The sequence below is a fragment of the Arvicola amphibius genome, chromosome 3 (genome assembly GCF_903992535.2).
Source record: "Arvicola amphibius chromosome 3, mArvAmp1.2, whole genome shotgun sequence".
Classification (NCBI taxonomy): domain Eukaryota; kingdom Metazoa; phylum Chordata; class Mammalia; order Rodentia; family Cricetidae; genus Arvicola; species Arvicola amphibius.
In genome coordinates this window covers 55,972,977-55,991,115 of record NC_052049.1, presented here as the reverse complement: position 1 = coordinate 55,991,115, position 18,139 = coordinate 55,972,977, and the positions used below count along the sequence as shown (strand labels likewise).

At 38.5% G+C, this 18,139-nt stretch overlaps 1 protein-coding gene across 4 annotated transcripts in view; it reads left to right on the top strand.

The window, feature by feature from the left end:
- The window catches only part of Ssbp2 (single stranded DNA binding protein 2), a 251,742-nt gene that overhangs the window by 193,006 nt on the left and 40,597 nt on the right, over positions 1–18,139 (top strand). For all 4 annotated transcript variants that reach the window (XM_038322334.2, XM_038322333.1, XM_038322332.2 and 1 more), the window contains 2 exons: positions 14,056–14,122; positions 14,722–14,792. In XM_038322334.2, the coding sequence (XP_038178262.1) occupies positions 14,056–14,122; positions 14,722–14,792 (138 nt within the window). The remainder of the gene's footprint in view (positions 1–14,055; positions 14,123–14,721; positions 14,793–18,139) is intronic.

Sequence of the window (18,139 nt, the reverse complement as noted above, 5' to 3'; positions counted from 1 at the left end):
AGAAATTAAATGCTTACCAGTGTGTCGTTTGTTCATTCATAGAGTTCAGTTTTATCCCCAAATAAAATTATTTTAAGTTCTCTTTTCAATTCTTTTCTTTTTATTTCTATATGCTTAACTGTCAAAAATGGAACAAGAAAGTTGCAGTTATTAATCACTTGAAGCAACAGAATTTTGGTTCTCATCTCCAAATTCTTACTGACATTATGCTGAGCTGGGTTCTAGTAGTACATATCTTTAATTCCAATACTAGGGAGGCAGAGGCCGGCAGATCTCTGTGAGTTTGAAGCCAGCCTGGTCTACATAGTGAATTCCCTGGCAACCCAGTCTATGTAGAGAGACCGTGTCTCAAAAACACCAGAATAACAGAAGGGAGGGAGGGAAGAAGAGAGGGAGAAGGAATTACTCTGTGTCTTTGAAGTGCCCCAGCTTGCTGGCATTCTCTGTGTCTAATGCACAGCAGGAAGGGGCAGCATCCAGGTTCACCCCAGACAGGAAGGAAGCTTCAGGAGAAGCCGGCACTGGCTTGTCCAGTGCCTTGGACTTAGTAGTCCTCATGTTTCACTTGCAGATTGAATGTGCATTCAGTTTCTTGGATCAGAGAACATGCCATGAAACACGGTAGAGAAGTAAACAGATGCTCAGAGTGCCAACATGTAGGAATCTTATTTTGCTGTGTAGGTGAACCTGTGTGTATCAACGGACTCTTACACAGGGGCATGAACTTTTTAATTTTCATTTTTTAAGGATAAAGTCTTCTGCCTTCTGTTGGTATCTTCACAGTATTTAAGAGCTTTCATCCCTGGTATTGCGTTTGTGTAGAGTCCTGAAAATCTGAATTAGGAGCCTGGGAAATTCCAGCATAAATATATTATTAAAGTACCTTTATTCTGTAGTCATGATGAGAACATGTTGTAATTATTAGAATTATATTCATTTGATGCCATTTCAATGACATGTATAAGATACTATGGGCCAGGCATGAAGATTGTAGTTCGATTCCCAGAACCGATCTAAAGGCTGGACTTGATTAGTGGCTCTGACACCTTGGAAGTAGAGATAAGGGAATCTTCAAGACCACCTGACTAGTCAAACTAGTAGCTAGCTCTGCATCCTGTGAAAGACCATGCCTTAATATTGTATATGTGTATGTATGTATATGTGTATGTATATGTATATGCATATATAATAGAAAGACAGCAGTTGAAGGACACCCGGCATGAGCCTCTGTCCTCAACATATATGTGCTCACATGTGCATTTACACAAAAACTCACACTTGTGAAACATGCATATAGATATGCATAGATAATATGAATACATACACACAGATACCGTGTTAAGTCTCCTAATCTATAGAAACTTATGAAACACAGTACAAATGGAAACAACCTATATTTACACAAATTATTTTAATTTTTGTTTTTGACAGAATTTCACTAAATAGCCCAGGTTGACCTCAAAATCTCTATCCTTCAGCCTCAACCTCCAGAGTGCTCAGGTCAAGGTGCAGTCTTGTGTTTGAAAGTTTCTAAAAAGCACCATATAATGACTGTTTTGTGGAGTCAGAAATCGACAGTAGCAGATACTTACTGCAAGGGTGTTTTCCTCTGGGGTTGGACAGCGTTTATGTTGATGCTGTTTTAACATTACCTTCTTTTGCACGTGGCTCCTTTCCATCCTCTGCCATATCCACTTTCACTAATTATGTTAATTCAAACATCTACTAACCAAACTTAGAATAATTTTCATTTATACTATTTTTCAAATAATCACATTAATGGTTCAGATAATATTGGTTTAGGATGTGTTTAATGTATTTAAGAGCACAACCTGTTCAAACAGACAGATGCTTGTTCAGCTTAACTATTTGTTAATTAAGGCAGAATTGGCATAACTTTTTTGTTACTAATTGTAGTGGCATCTATTGAGCTCATAAACTCGCAATAGCACTTGAGTAGATCTTATTTTATAGCACCTTTAATTTTTTTTTTTTTTTTTTGGTTTTTTGAGACAGGGTTTCTCTGTAGCTTTGGAGCCTGTCCTGAAACTAGCTCTTGTAGATCAGACTGGCCTCAAACTCACAGAGATCCACCTACCTCTGCTTCCCGAGTGCTGGGATTAAAGGCGTGCGCCACCACCACCCAGCCAAAAACTTATTCTTAATGCCAACTCAACCATAAAGACTTTATATATATATTTGTTTGCATAGCAGTGCTGGATGAGAGGCATGGGCTTTCATGTTCAGGCAGTCCATCCGTCAGACACACAAAGAGCTGCTTCACTTTTACTATCAGCTGCTGGATGTGTTGACAACTGGTGAGGGCTCCTTCTGAGAGCAAATCAATTCCAGCACAAAACTGTGAGCCATGCACGTTTTGTGTATTTAGTTTTTGCTTCATGAATTTTTTCATAAAAATTGATTCTCTATTGTATACCTTTGTTATCTGGCATACATCATTGTAGGCAGTCATGTCTATTTCTGTATTTTTCAGTACAATGGCTCCATTACAATTTCCAAATTCCTAATAATAAACAGTATAATAAAAATATAAGCTATTTTAGAGTTAATACAGAACAATAAAAACATTTTGGAAAACTAGAATATGTAACCTTATAATTAGTAAATATGAATTATAGAGGCCCTGTTCATTAAAGAGTACTTTTCACATATTCTGAATGACCAATCAAGGCCACTGAAAAGGGAGTGCTCCAATTTGTGTTTCTACTTTGTATAATCTACTAACAATAATTTCAATATATTATAATCAACTCAAATAAATTATGACTATAAAATGTTAATATATTTGCTTTTCTTCTGAGTGGTAGGATTATGAATGATTTTGCTATTTGAAAATTTCAGTGTCTACAGTTCACATTGAACTTAGACTTGTAGTTAGAAAAAACACTAACTGTATAAATAGAGGAATGAAAATGTTATACTTTGAATAAGATTAACCTTTTTAAATATTTAATGCATTATTCCTGTAATGGGAAGAAGACAGATAGAATGGACACTAAAGATAAGTTAATCCTAAAAAGTCTTCATGGTTTTTAAGATAAGAACAAACAACTAACTTTTGAAGCAAAGAAAGAGATGTTTAGACGGTTGCAATCCCAGCTTCTGAGAGGCAGAGGCAAGAGGATTGTCATGAGTGCAAGTTCAGCCTGGGCTGCAAAAAGAGATTTTGTCTATAAAGCAAAAATGTCGCCATTGACTTATGAATTGAAATTTTCTGTAGCTCCGTGCACCCATTGGAAGTTGCTTCCATTTCCAGCAGACAGCCCTCCTCATAGGGTGCTGTCTCCTGAGGAGAAGCATTGCCTTGTGCATCTTCCCCAAGTTTCTTTTTGAATCTTTGTTGAACTTTTTGCATATGAAGTTTGGCTTTTATTTAGTGCTGTCTGGGTGAAATGTGAGACGTTTCCAGATACATAAAGAGGAATGCATTCTGTTAAGAAGGTAGCACAAGCCGTGCTGTTGCAACTATGAAAAGTCTCAATGGATAACCTTAAATATAAACACAGTGCACCCTGGTCAATGTAAATTTAAGGGCAAAACAGATCAAGCTGCTTACTTGGACAGTGCAAAAAGCCACTTTTGATCACAGAATCCCCTTATATTTATGGAAATTACAATATTTATATTTTAAAATGATTATTTGAAGTTCAACAAGACCACATTAAAAGAATATTAATTTCTTATGATTTTGAATTTGAGTTTATATTGGTATATGTTTTTTTCAATGAATTCTCCTCTTGTAAGGCAGAGGAAGAAAAAAGTGCGTATGTTTGGGGAAAAAAAAGGTACATTCTCTTTCCAACCCAAGGAAAACTTTCACTATAGATCCAACATGGGCTTGATCCAGATCAAATCATGGTTGTGTTGATATTTCTGATACAATGCGTGTTTCATACGCGTCATGTTCCTTAATTTTCTAGTCATTTTATCTTAGGTTTATTTTTAAGAATGTGCTGTGGCATACTTGGTTAGAAGTATAATAGTCCATGCAAAATCCATCCCATAAAAGGACATTTGAACTTGTGAGGTTTATAGATCTGGGCACCATGCTCAGGAAGTCGTCGATCAGTGATTAAACTATTGAAAATCTAGTTTATCTTTTTAATTTTTGTTTTCAAATTAGCATACTAGATATTAGATATCTTAAGTCATTTTTTTTAACAAAGTGTGTTGGGTAAACTCTCTATCCATCTAGTCTCCCATAATCCTCCCTTGGAGCCTCCTCACCCCACCCTTCACCTCTTCCATGTCCTGTGAATGCATTTGCCCACTCTCTGACTTCCTTATCACCTATTTTTACCCTCTTTTGTCTCCTTTCTATGTGTGTTTACACACACACACACACACATAAGCTACATCATGCCATGTGTGTATATACACGGAAGTACAGTCCAGAATTCACATATGAGACAGGACATGCTTTTGTTCTTCTTGAGTTTGAGTCACCACAGTTAATATTATACTTTTGAAGTCTATCAATGATTTTACTTTTCTTTATAGCTGAGTAATAATTCATTGTATATATGTATCACATTTTCTTTATCCTTTCGTGTGGGTGTAGACATCTGCGATTGTTCTGTTTCCTTGCTGTTGTGAATTGAATAACAGTAAACACAGGTGAGCACGCATCTCTGTGGTAGGATGTGGCTTCATTAGGCATGTGCCTGGGAGTGGGAGTAGTTATACTTTGACTTTTTTGAGAAAGCTCTACGCTGGTGCTGTCACTCCACCGGAATGGATGTAGAAAGGTTCCTCTTTCCTGGGAACCTCACCATGATTGTTTTTGGTTGGTTTTCTTGATGATAACCATTCTGACCAAGGTGAGATGGTGTTTCAAAGTAGTTTTAAATTGCTTCCCCTGATTACTAGGGACTTTTGAACTCTTTAAAAAGTATTTACTGGCCATTTATGTTTTCTCTTTTTTTGAGAATTGTTGATTTCATTTAGCCAAAGTTTCCTTTGGTGGGGACGTGTGATTTAAGTTTTGAAGTTCTTTATAAATTCTGAATATTAGCGCCCTTTGTCAAAAATTAGGTCTCTGTTAGCATCATTGTTTCATTTCTCGGCCCTCCGTTCTCTTACATTGCTTTTCCATATCCCGGTGTCAGGCTGTTGTTGTCAACAGAGCTGCCTCCAGGTATGTTCTTCCTATTTAGAATTGCTTTGGCTATCCTTGGTCATCTTAGGGTTTCTTTTCCTGTGATTAAAAAGAAAGCATGATATAAAACAACTTGAGTAAAGTTTGTTCCATTTTAGAGTTCCAGGTCATGGTCCATCACTGGGAAGTGAGGGGAGCTCAGGCAGGAAGGAAGCAGAGGCTTTGACAGAGTGCAGTATGATAGCACCTAGGACCCCCAGTCCAGGGGCAGAACCTCAGACAGTAAACTGGACCCATGCTTATCAATCAAGAATATGCACCACACACATGCCTACAGGCCAGTCTAATGGGGGTGTATTTTCAAAACTAAGTAACAAGCTTTCTTTTTTTATTTTATTTTTATTGTTTTTTTTCTGGACAAAGGATTTATTATAAAAATACAGAAACCCAGACAAGATTCTCCAGGCTCTAATTGTTGCAAAAAAGAGAGACATAGTAAGGCAAAATACGCTTCCTGGATTCTGACTCACTGTGTATTTTTTAAGTTTTATTGATTTATTTTACATCCTGGCTGCAGTTTCCCTCTCTCTTCTCCCCCCTCCCCAAGCTACTCCCCCTCCATTGCTTTTTAGGAAAGGGCGGGTCTCTCGTGGATATCAGCAAAGCATGGCATATCAAGTTGTAGGAAGGCTAAGCACCTCCCCATGTATTAACTGAGCAAGGTGACTGTATGAGGAGTAGGGTCCCAAAAGCCAGTAAAGAGTCAGTGACTCCCCTGTTCCCACTGTTAGGAGACCCACAAGAGGACCAAGCTACACAACTGTAACACATATGCAGAGTGCCTAGGTCAGTCCCATGCAGACTCCATGGTTGTTGGTTCAGTCTCTATGAGACCTATGAGCCCAGGTTAGTTGATTCTGTGAGTTTTTTGTGGTATCCTTGACCTTCTGACTCCTATGCTCCTTGTTCCCCATCTCCTGCAGGATCCCCTGAGCTCTGACTAATGTTTGTCTGTGGGTCTGCATCTGTTTCCATCACTTTCTGTTTGAAGCCTCTCTGATGACAATTGAAGTAGGCATCAATCTGGTCACAGGAGATGGCCAGTTCAGACTTATATGTCCACTATTGCTAGGAGTGTTAGCTGGGGTCATCCTTGTAGATTCTTGGGAGATTCCCTTGTGCTAGGTTTATACCTGATCCAGAAATGCATCCCCTGTCCAGTAATTTCTTTCAGTACTACCCCCTCCACCCCACCCCAACCTGACCGCTCATGTTCCTATCTGCACTGCCTCAATCCACTCATGAAATCTCTTCTATTTCCCCTTCCCAGAGAGATCTTTGTTTCCCCGCCTCTGATCCCTCCTTGTTACCTAGTCTGTCTGGGTCTGTGGATTGTAGCATAGTTATCCATTATTTTACGGCTGATATCAACTTATAAGTGAGTACATACCATGTTTGTCTTTCTAGGTCTGGGATACCTCACTCAGGATGGGTTTTGTTTTTAGTTCTGTCCAGTTGCCTTCAAATTTTATGATGTCCTTGTTTTTAACAGCTGAGTAATATTCCATTGTGTAAATAAATGTACCACATTTTCTTTACCCATTCCTTGGTTTAGGGACATCTAGGTTGTTTCCAGGTTCTGGTTATTACGAATAATGCTGCTATGAACATAGCTGAGCAAGTATCCTCATGGTATAATTGAGCATCTTTTGGGTATATGCCCAAGGGTGGTATAACTGGGTCTTGTGGTAGGTTAATTTACAATTTTCTGAGAAACTTCCTTATTGATACACAAATCAAAACAATACCCAGATTCCCTCTTACATCTGTCAGAATGGCTAAGATCAAAAACACAAGTGACAGCTCATGCTGGAGAGAATGGGAACATGCCTCCATTGCTGTGGGGGAGGGGCGTACAAACTTACATGCTTTCTTAATCAAAGAGGGAAGAACAATGGCACAGTCACAGTCAGACAAAACCAAAATACAACAATATAAAAAGTTCAGAGTCTGATGTCTAGGCTCCACACTCACAGTGGTTTTTGATCCTTGTAAAGGGTTTATTTCACCTTACTGCTTATAGTCCATCCTCCAGAGAGGTCAGGGCAGGAGCATAAGGCTGGAACCTGGAGGCAGAAACCAAAGCAGAAGCCAGAAGGAGTGCTACTGACCAGCTTGGTCTCCTTATGATTTTTCCGCCTGCTTTCTCAGAACACCACCTAGGGACACCATCTAGACAGCATCTAGCGTAGGGGATGGATCTGTCCACAGTGAGCTGGACCTATCCATATCAAACATCAATCAAGAAATTATCCCCACAGGCTTGTTTATCGGCCAGTCTTGAGGGTGTTGCATTTTCTCAAAGTTTTCTCTTCCCAAATGACATGTTGAGTTGACATAAAACTAACCAGATATTTTGTCTGTTGTGGTTCTATATGAATTCTTGGATTGTTTTACAATTCTATGAATAATAACATCAGAATCCTAATGGTAATTAGATTCAATCTGTTGACTACGAGCTACTTTCATGATACTAATTTCTAAAATTTGCCAGTCAGGAACATGATTCTTTGCATCATCTAGTATATTCCTTTCTGTTTTTTTTTTAATACTTTGAAGTTTTTTTCTTTTTTTATTAATTAAAAATTTCCACCTCCTCCCATCCTCCCATTTCCCTCCCACTCCCCTCACTCCCCCACCCCTCGCTCTCCAGTCCTAAGAGAAGTCAGGGTGCCCTGCCCTGTGGAAAGTCCAAGGCCCTCCCCCCTCCATCCAGGTCTAGGAAGGTGTGCATCTAAACAGATTAGGCTCCCAAAAGGCCAGTACATGCAGTAGAATCCAAATCTGGCATCATTATCATTGGCTTCTCAGTCCGCCCTCATTGTCAGCCACATTCAGAAAGTCCAATTTGATCACATGCTCCTTCAGTCCCATTCCAATTGGCCGTGGTGAACTCCAATTAGATCAGTCCCACCATCTCCAAGGGTGGAAGCACCCCTCCTGGGCCTGACTTCCTTGCTCATGTTCTCCCTCCTTCTGCTCTTCATCTGGGCCTTGGGAGCTCAGTCCAGTGCTCCAATGTGGGTCTCTGTCTCTATCTCCATACCTCTCCAGATGAAGGTTCTTTATCAATGGCTTCTCAATCAGCCCCCCATTACAGCCACATACAGAGAGTCCGGTTTGGTTGCATGCTCATTCAGTCCCCGTCCAGCTGGATTTGGTGGGCTCCCATTAGAACAGGCACACTGTCTCAGTGGGTGGACCAACCCCTTGCGGTACAGACTTCCTTGTTCGTCTTCTCCCTCCTTCTGCTCTTGAATTGGACCTTGGGAGCTCAGTCCGTTGCTCTGATGAGGGACTTTGTCTCTATCTCCATCCATCGCCGGACAAAGATTCTAGAGTGATATTCGAGTTAATCATCAGTGTGTTAGTGGGGCAAGGCCAGTTCAGGCACCCTCTACTCTGCTGCCCAAGGACATAGCTGTGGACATCCCCGTGGATACCTGGGATCCCCTCTAGAGCCAAGTCTCTTGGCAACCCTAAAATGACTCCCTTAATGTAGATATCTTCTTCCCTGCTCCTATATCCACCCTTCCCCCATCTCCACTTCTCCCAAGCCCACCCTCACCCCTACCCCCACGTTCCCAACTTTTGCCCAGCAATCTTGTTTGCTTCCAATTACCAAGAGGATCTATATGTTTTTCTTTGGGTTTACCTTCTTATTTGGCTTCTCTAGGCTTAATGTCCTTTGTTTATGGCTAGAGTCTAATAATGAGTGAGTATTTACCATATTCCTCTTTGTGGGTCTGGGTTATCTCACTCAGGATAGTGTTTTCTATTTCTATCCATTTGCATGCAAAATTCAAAATGTCCTTATTTTTTACCGCTGAGTAGTACTCCAGTGTGTATATATTCCACACTTTTTTTTATCCATTCTTTCATTGAGGGGCATCTAGGTTGTTTCCATGATCTGGTGATTACAAATAATGCTGCTATGAACATAGTTGAACAAATGCTTTTGTAGTATGATTGGGCATCTCTTGGGTATATTCCCAAGAGTGGTATTGCTGGATCCTGAGGTAGATTGATTCCCAATTTCCTGAGAAACTGCCACACTGATTTCCAAAGTGGTTGCACAAGTTTGCATTCCCACCAGCAATGAATGAGTGTACCCCTTACTCCACATCCTCTCCAGCAAAGGCTATCATTGGTGTTTTTGATTTTAGCCATTCTGACAGGTGTAAGATGGTATCTCAAAGTTATTTTGATTTGCATTTCCCTGATGGCTAAAGAGGTTGGACATAACCTTAAGTGTCTTTTGGCCATTTGAACTTTGTCAGCTGAGAATTCTCTTTTCAGTTCAGTACCCCATTTTTTAATTGGGTTAATTAGAATTTTCATGTTCAGTTTCTTGAGTTCTTTATGTATTTTGGAGATCAGACCTTTGTCTGATGCGGAGTTGGTGAAGATCTTCTCCCATTCAGTAGGATGCCTTTTTGTCTTAATGACAGTGTCCTTTGCTTTACAGAAGCTTCTCGGTTTCAGGAGGTCACATATATTCACTGTTGCTCTTGTCTGTGCTACTGGGGTTTTACGTAGGAAGTGGTCTCCTGTGCTCATGTGTTGCAGTCTACTTCCCACTTTCTCTTCTGTCAGGTTCAGTGTGGTTGGATTTATATTGAGATCTTTAATTCATTTGGACTTGAGTTTTGTGCATGGTGATAGATACGGATCTATTTTCATTCTTCTACAGGTTGACACCCAGTTATGCCAGCACCATTTGTTGAAGATGCTTTCTTACTTTCATTGTATACTTTTAGCTCCTTTGTTGAAAATTAGGTGTTCATAGGTTTGTGGGTTAATATCTGGGTCTTCGATTTGATTCCATTGGTCAACATCTCTGTTTTTATGCCAATACCAAGCTGTTTTCAATACTGTAGCTCTGTAATAGAGTTTGAAGTCAGGGATGGCAATGCCTCTAGAGGTTCCTTTATTGTATAGGATTGTTTTGGCTATCCTGGGTTTTTTGTTTTTCCATATAAAGTTGATTATTGTTCTCTCAAGGTCTGTGAAGAATTTTGTTGGTATTTTGATGGGGATTGCATTGAATCTATAGATTGCTTTTGGTGGAATTGCCATTTTTACTATGTTGATCCTCCCAATCCAAGAGCATGGGAGATTCTTCCATTTTCTGGTGTCCTCTTCAATTTCTTTCTTCAAAGCCTTAAAGTTCTTGTTGAATAGATTTTTCACTTCCTTGGTTAGTGTAACCCCAAGATACTTTATGCTATTTGTGGCTATAGTGAAAGGTGAAGTTTCTCTGATTTCCCTCTATGCTTCCCTATCCTTTGTATATAGAAGGGCTACTGATTTTTTTGAGTTGATCTTGTATCCTGCCACATCACTGAAGGTGTTTATCAGCTGTAGGAGTTCTTTGGAAGAGTTTTTGGGGGTCACTGATGTACACAATCATATCATCTGCAAATAATGAAAGTTTCACTTCTCCCTTTCCAATTCGAACCCCCTTACTTTGAAGTTTTCAGTGTAGAGGTCTTATACATCCTTGCTTAGGTTTATATTAGCTACTTTTTGGGAGCGATTATGAATAAGATATTTTTAATTTCTTTTTCTGAAAGTTCATTGTTCATACATGCGAAGACTAATTCATTTTGTGTCCTAAAACTTTATTTAAAATGTTTCTTGTACCTGAAAGCTTTCTAGTTGGTTCTGTAGGGTCTTTCATGTATAGAGAGGACTAGTTTAACATATTCCTTTCTTATTTTTGTTCCTTGTGTGTCTTTCTTTTTCTTTTCTAATCCCAAGCTAACACATGAAACACTGTATTGAATAAGAGGGTCAAAGGGGGCATCTTTGTCTCACCCCTGTTTTCAGGGGCATGTAAATACATACATATATGTGTGTGTGTGTGTGTGTGTGTGTGTGTGTGTATCAGTAATTTTTCACTGTGGTATAATATTGGTTGTAGGCTTGTTATAAATAATCTTAATGCGGATCTTTGTCCTCTTTCTTTTTGTCACTTTAGCTAAGGGTTTGTCAGTAATATTAACTTTTTCAAAGAACTGACTCTGATTTTATGTGTTCTTTTAGTTTCTATTTCATTAATTTTGTCTTATTTTTTTAATTGTTTCTTGCCATCTGCTGGGTTTGAGATTTATTTCTTATTTTCCTAGAATTTTGAGTACATCATTAGATTGTTTATTTGAAATGTCTCTAGTTTTCTAATATGAGCCTCTACATCTATAAACTTTTCTCCTAGGACTGTCTTCACTGTGTATGAAAGAATGATATATTGTACTGTCATTTGATTATAAGAATTTTTAATTTCCTCTCAAATCTTTTTAATGATCCACTGTTCATTCAAAAGTGTATTGTTTAGTCTCAGAAGTATTTTTGTATTATATATATTTTCTTGATGTTGCTGTTAGTATCTTCCATCTATACAAGGATGCCCTGAGGCTATACTAGAGCCACATTGTAATGCTGAAGTGTGGTTGGAAGATGAGTTATATTGGGCAAATAAATACATTGATTACTTACATAAGAAAATACATTGAAGATAATAAAGGGCATACTTCCTACTGTTGGATAAAATACTGACAAGTCTACATAGGAGGCAAAAAAAAATCCTAGCATGTCAGGTTTGAACTATAGTATTGAATGGATAATAAGCTGTGAATTTGCTGTACGTATGTACAGAGTATGCATTTATTGTTCACATATCTGTATAGATGTTTTCAAGCTTATTGTTTACCACAAGTGTCTAAAGGCATTGCACCCAAGAAACAAGACCAGCTGCCCAGATCATGATGCATAAATGCTATGCCTATCAAAAGAATCAAGATCCTTTGAAGAAGGGGCTGCTTCAAGAGCTAGGCAAAAAAAAAAAAAAAAAAAATAATGTGTGCACCCAGAGAGTCTTAGCCATAAAGGAAAAAATACTCCAAAGCTGAACTCAGATCCAACATCCACATAAGTTTCAGACAGAGCAGCTCACACTGTAATCCTAATGCTGGGAGGGAGAGCCAGGTGATCTCTGGAGCTCATGGCCAGCCAGTTCCACATAACTGGGGAACTCTAGCAAAGGTCCTTGTCTCGACAAGTCAGATGGAGAGCAAGTGAAGACCTGGTATCAACCTCCAACTGCACACTCACAACCACACATGCATACCACACACAACCATACACACACACACACACACACACACACACATTCAAAAGGGATAGATAATTGATGGATTATTACTCTTTGAATAAAGTAGGACCCATGAATAGTAAGTAAAGCTTTCATACACTAAATGTCAGCCAGGAAACATAGAGGCAGTGATGGCATGGAGTATCTCCATATGACAAGCATCTCAGTGGAAGGGATTAGTGGCGTAGCTTACAAAGGAGAATGTAAGGAATGGGTTGTTGATGACATCAGAATAGCTCTGATAATGGAAACAGTTATGGGGCTGTGGTGATACCCTTATGATGTAGACATCTTACAGATCCCATTGCAATCAGATGATAAAGCTCAAGTTCACCAGTAGTGGGTGAGTAGACACCCTGAACCCTCAGATGTGTGCACAGAGAAGAGCATCATAGCCTCTCTGTTGTATTCTTTCCTGTTCAGAAAATTTGACCTGAGTCCAGGTCATGAAAAGAATATTAGAGTCACCCTGTAAAATGTATGGCTTATTCTCCTTACAGCCATTGAGGGGTAATAGAGAAGAGTTGGTGTGGGTAGGAAAAAATGGGAGTTGTTTCTGCTTAGAAAAGCAGAAAGAGTCGTGGCAGCTCAAGATAACACATGCTCCACGATGTCCTGGCACCAGAAAGAAATAAGAGAAATGACAGGACTTACATTAGCTCTGTGACTGGTGGTACTGCTGTATCAGGATGTTTCTTGACTTAAAATGTTAGGATAACGAGGCACTCCATCTGCAGCTTGCTCTCAAGAGATCCCATAGATGATTTATGATGGGGGAGGGGAGGGGATAGTACAGCAGAGGGGAAGGGAGATGGTGGGGCAGAGAGGAAGGAAGGGGATGAGGACTCTGGGTTGGGCTATATGGTGATGCTTCATATGTTCATGAAGTTATGCAATTGTAAGGTTTGTCCCAAGAATTCTGTAAAGAAGTGATCCCAAAACAGATCTCAAAGATGTCAGCAGTGACCTTAGAAGGTTTCTTGAGAGGAGAAGAAGAGCACACCAATTGGTTATCTAATACCAGATGGTCAGCTCTGAAATCATACATGAAAGTAACAAACCGAGATAACACTGTACAGACTGAGCATGTTACATTTATGTATTTAGGAATACATAATTAATTTAGGAATAAATAAACAATATATAATATATGTATGTAACAATTATTGAAAATAGAGAGCATGAATTTGAAAGAGATCAAGAGTATATAAGAGAGTTGGGAGGGAGGAAAGAGAAGGATGAAATTATATAATTATATTCTTAAAAATATAAGAAATAATTTTTAAATGGGTTGGAAATATCTTTGCAAGGTAAGTGTATATTGGGTATACTTGCAAACAACAGCAACAACAACAACAAAAATCCTAGAATTTAAAAAAAAAGAAGAGAAACTGGAGCTCTCTGCTACATATCCCGATAACAAAGAGACTTGCCAAATCTGGGTGCATAGTGTTAAATATCTTTTTAAAAATATTTGAATGTTAGTTTGATAAGATTTTTCCAGTTAAAGTTAACTAAGATCTTTATAGAAAGGTATTTCAATATCCATATTTAATTATATTTTGAAGATGCCATTAATTGTGTACAAGGATGAAACTTATAAAATGAATGAGAAATTGAAAAATCTTGAGAGAGATTCAAATGCATTAGAGAAATGTCTAAAGCATGTGTTCCATAAGTATTTACAATATTGTTTTTTGTTTTTGTTTTACTGAATTGCTAGGCACTTGGAGGTGTCCCAGGAAGTCAGCCATTACTCCCCAGTGGAATGGACCCAACACGACAACAAGGTAATTAAAGTGGAGGTGAAACTGATGTTTTGAACCAGCGAGGAAGTTCTTCCAGAAGAACTTCATTGATATAAATATTCCAGATTTTTACCGGATGTGTTTTTATACAGCAACATGACTAAATGGCTTATATTTCTAGTTAGTTCTTAATTACACACAATAGCAGGTTAGAGATGCTGACATAAAAGACAGAATATTAAAATGTCTAAAGTCTTGTGTATGATTTCTAACACGTGGGAAGTTAAGTGATTATACACTTTCAGTTCCTCCACATTTTTCATATAGAGGACTTAGGGATGATAGATGGGAAGAACACAAAGTAACATGTGACTTCAGTAGTTTAACAGTCCCAGGAACCTTGGCGATATTTAGGGACCATGAGAAGCAAAGGCTATATTCCAGGAAATACTGTCCTAAGGGAAGAGGAGCAAAGACTGTGAGAGCAGTAACACAGAGAAGGAAGAGAGTGTGGATAGCGGAGCTGGAAATGGTGGTGGCAGTGCTCAGGTGTGGCATGGTTCAACCCAGCAAGGAGGAAACTGGTCTCTAGTTTAGTGCTCATAGCTGTTCCATTGCTAACCTCTTCATACTTCCTTTAGGACATCCAAATATGGGTGGACCAATGCAGAGAATGACTCCTCCAAGAGGAATGGTGCCCTTAGGACCACAGGTAAGCAGACAGGGAGACACTGGGCTGCTACCTCCTGATAAAAGGGGTTTGTTTGCTGGGTGTTAGCATATGCACTGGAGTATTGACCGACCACAGGCTGATGACATTGGACACATAGATCTCAGTTTAAAATTCTGAAATTAAAAACACAGTAGGTTGTATGCTTTATGTTATAAATAGCTGTATATTTTATATTATAAAAATTGCAAAGGATAACAAAAACTTACTTCTGGCTAGTAATTTCTTCTGATGACTTCTAGTCACAGTTCATTACGTCAGTGTGAATACTTCCTATGCAAGCCATAAAGTAGTTTATTTTTTTTCTATTAGTATCTTTCATATCTATTTCTATTAGCATGAAGGAAATAAATACCTTCATATAAATTTACCTCAGAAACCAAAACACCAACAATAACCCCAAAAGTTAAACCATACAAAAGGGATTAATAAAAAATAATTGTAAATACCAACCATTTAAACAAAAGCAAAAGTCAAGCTCATGGATGGGATAGGAGAGAAAGTTGAAGTAAAATTGGAATGATAGGAATCCCATTGTGACAGTCACAACATATCACTTTCAAGTGGAATGTGTGTATCAAAAAATATAAACTTCATTTCCTAAAAGATAATGAAAAACAATTCCTACAACAGACATTTTACCATGTAGCTGCCACCCAAGGGTAAACTGCCCTGTCTCTTTGTACCTGTATTATATGAACAGGCTCTGGAATGATGTTTGTAGCTTTATGCACAGACAGAATATACATACATGTTCATTTTGCTTGAGACAGGTCTCACTATGTAGCCCTGATTGGCTTGGAAATCATTCTGTAGATCATACTAACCTTGACCTCACAGAAATCCTCCTGCCTCTGAATCCCCAGAGTGTTAGGATTAAAGGTCTGTGCCACCGACCTGTTTCCCTCATTCCATGAATACTACATCTGTGGTTTTTGACCTTAAATAAACTATGTGTAATAAAGTGAGATAGTCATTTCTGACAGCAAATTCAATTTGAAACAAAGAACTATACTTAGCATAACGGTTCTTGAGTATTGTTAGTTAAGCAAGTGTGCACAGAGCAGAATGACCATGGCGTTAATGTGTATTTTATGGGTGACATAAACTTACTCCAAGTCAAGACATATTTATAATATATTTCCATTTAAGGACAGCAATCAAAAATGATTTTAAATTGGTATCAATATCCTTTCAGTGGAAAAGGAAAATGATATGTTTCATCAGGGAAATTTCTTTCTTCTGATATGGTATTTGAAATGTTTTCTCTTTGTTTCTGTGAGCGTCCCTTAGCTAGCCTGTGTTCTTCAAACAGCGAGTTCCATGGGACTCATGGAAATAGTCTCTTAAATTGCACAGCTATTTCAATTTCCTCTAGAATCCAGAAGGGTAAATAAGCTACATACACTTAAAAATCAGATAGTTGGGGTGAATGAAAGTGTTAATTGAGAATGTATAGCTTGCATAGAGAGAGTAAACTCATCCCATATATCTAAATGCATCCTGAATTGTAGAATTCGGCTTACTATAGGATAAAGCTTTCTAATAATTAGACTTCCAATAAAGGAAAGACATATTAAAGTTTCCTAGTAGACAGAGTCTGAGCACCATTTGGTGAGGCACATTGCATTGGAAGAGAGATTCGCATGGATGGAATAGAACAGTGGCCCCAGCTCTAAGATTCCAAGATTCGATATGAGCTCATCCCATCTGCCTTTGTTGCTCACATGGAAAGCCTTTTGCTACTCTTTTCTTCCTGAATTCTTTGTGGTTTGGAATATTATTCACAAAATGAAAATATTTTATATCTGTAAATCATGTATTATATTGGATAATCCTTCACTTTCGATGACAATTCAGTTTAATTAGCTCATCTTTTATTGAAGGTCTACAGTATACCAGACATCCTACTTGACCATTAGTATAAAACGATTAATAAAATAGGATTTCTGTCTTCAAGGTGCATACTGTTGAACAGGAAATGCAGCTGAGTTTAGAAAGGCCATTATCTACTACTAAAAGCCTAGAAAACAAAATATGGACCCTGTGTAATTACACAGCGAGTCAGCACATGAACACAGAAGTGATGCTTTAGAGTTGAGGATGCATGGTGAAGCAGGGGTTTAGTTTTATTAACATTCCTGAAAAAAGAATTAACAGCTACAGTTTTTGAGTAGCAAGTGCCGTGTTTTAGTTCATCAAGCACTCTGCTAGTTTATATTTCATTTTATCCTGTGAAAAGAATATGGAAATTAATATTATTGCTGTACAGGTAAAGAAAATAAGGTTAAGAGAGTGGTTGGCCCATATAAAAGAATGGCTATTGTGGTACACACCTGTAATCCCTCAACTCCAAAGGCTGGGGCAGGAGACTCTCAAGCCCAACGCCAACCTAGACTATATAGTGACCCTGTCTCACAGAGACAGCATGCTGCATAGGTCATAATGCTGTGGCAGTAGAGACCCAAGCTAATACATCTCTGTGTCCAGAGTGGAATATTAGATTTTCTAAAACTCACGAATAAGGTGGAGATTCCTCATGAAGAATCCCCGAGCCTTACTTTACCATGTGTATTTTTCATCTCCATGACTTTTGACTCTACTACCACTACTACTGCCATGCTTGGCCCAAATATTACACAGTCAGCTTCCCTCGTACCTAGTTGCCTGTGTGGTTAGAATGGTTCCCCACAGCTCACAAACCTGAGTGGAAATGGTATTTCCTTAAAGTGAAAGGAAATCAACACTGAGAGTAGCTGGTTGGCTGGGTGACTTCATTTATCAAGTATGTCATTCTGTCTAGAATTAGCAGACCTTTCTTATTGATTCGTTCCTTGTTCTCCTAATATCTCCTCCAAAGAGTTTCTATAGGATAAGTTAGTATGATTATGAAAGTATAGTTTCTTTCATTTGGGAAAATGCAGTAGGCTAGAAATATAACAAAGAAAAGTTGAAAATGTTGGGGAAAAGGCAGAAAGCATAGGCTGGAACTGGCTTGTTAAAAGGGACATCACGTATTCAGGAGTTTAGACCTATTTGACAGGTGATCTGGGTCATTATTTCTTTTCAGTGGCATGGGTAATACTGTAATTTAGAAAAAGAATTGCTCAAGAAAGCATAGCAAATAAATTGAGAAAAAGAAAGAGTAAAACAGAAAGCAATTAAGATGGTGCAGTAGTCTTCATAGTAGGAAGTAGAACACTGTGCAGGGGCTTTCACTGCTGCAACCAGCAGACTCTGGCAGTTGACCAAATATGAAATATATTTTATTTTATTTTTTAAAAAGAAATGACACCAGGAACTTGTAGAAATTCCTAGCGTGGCTGGGC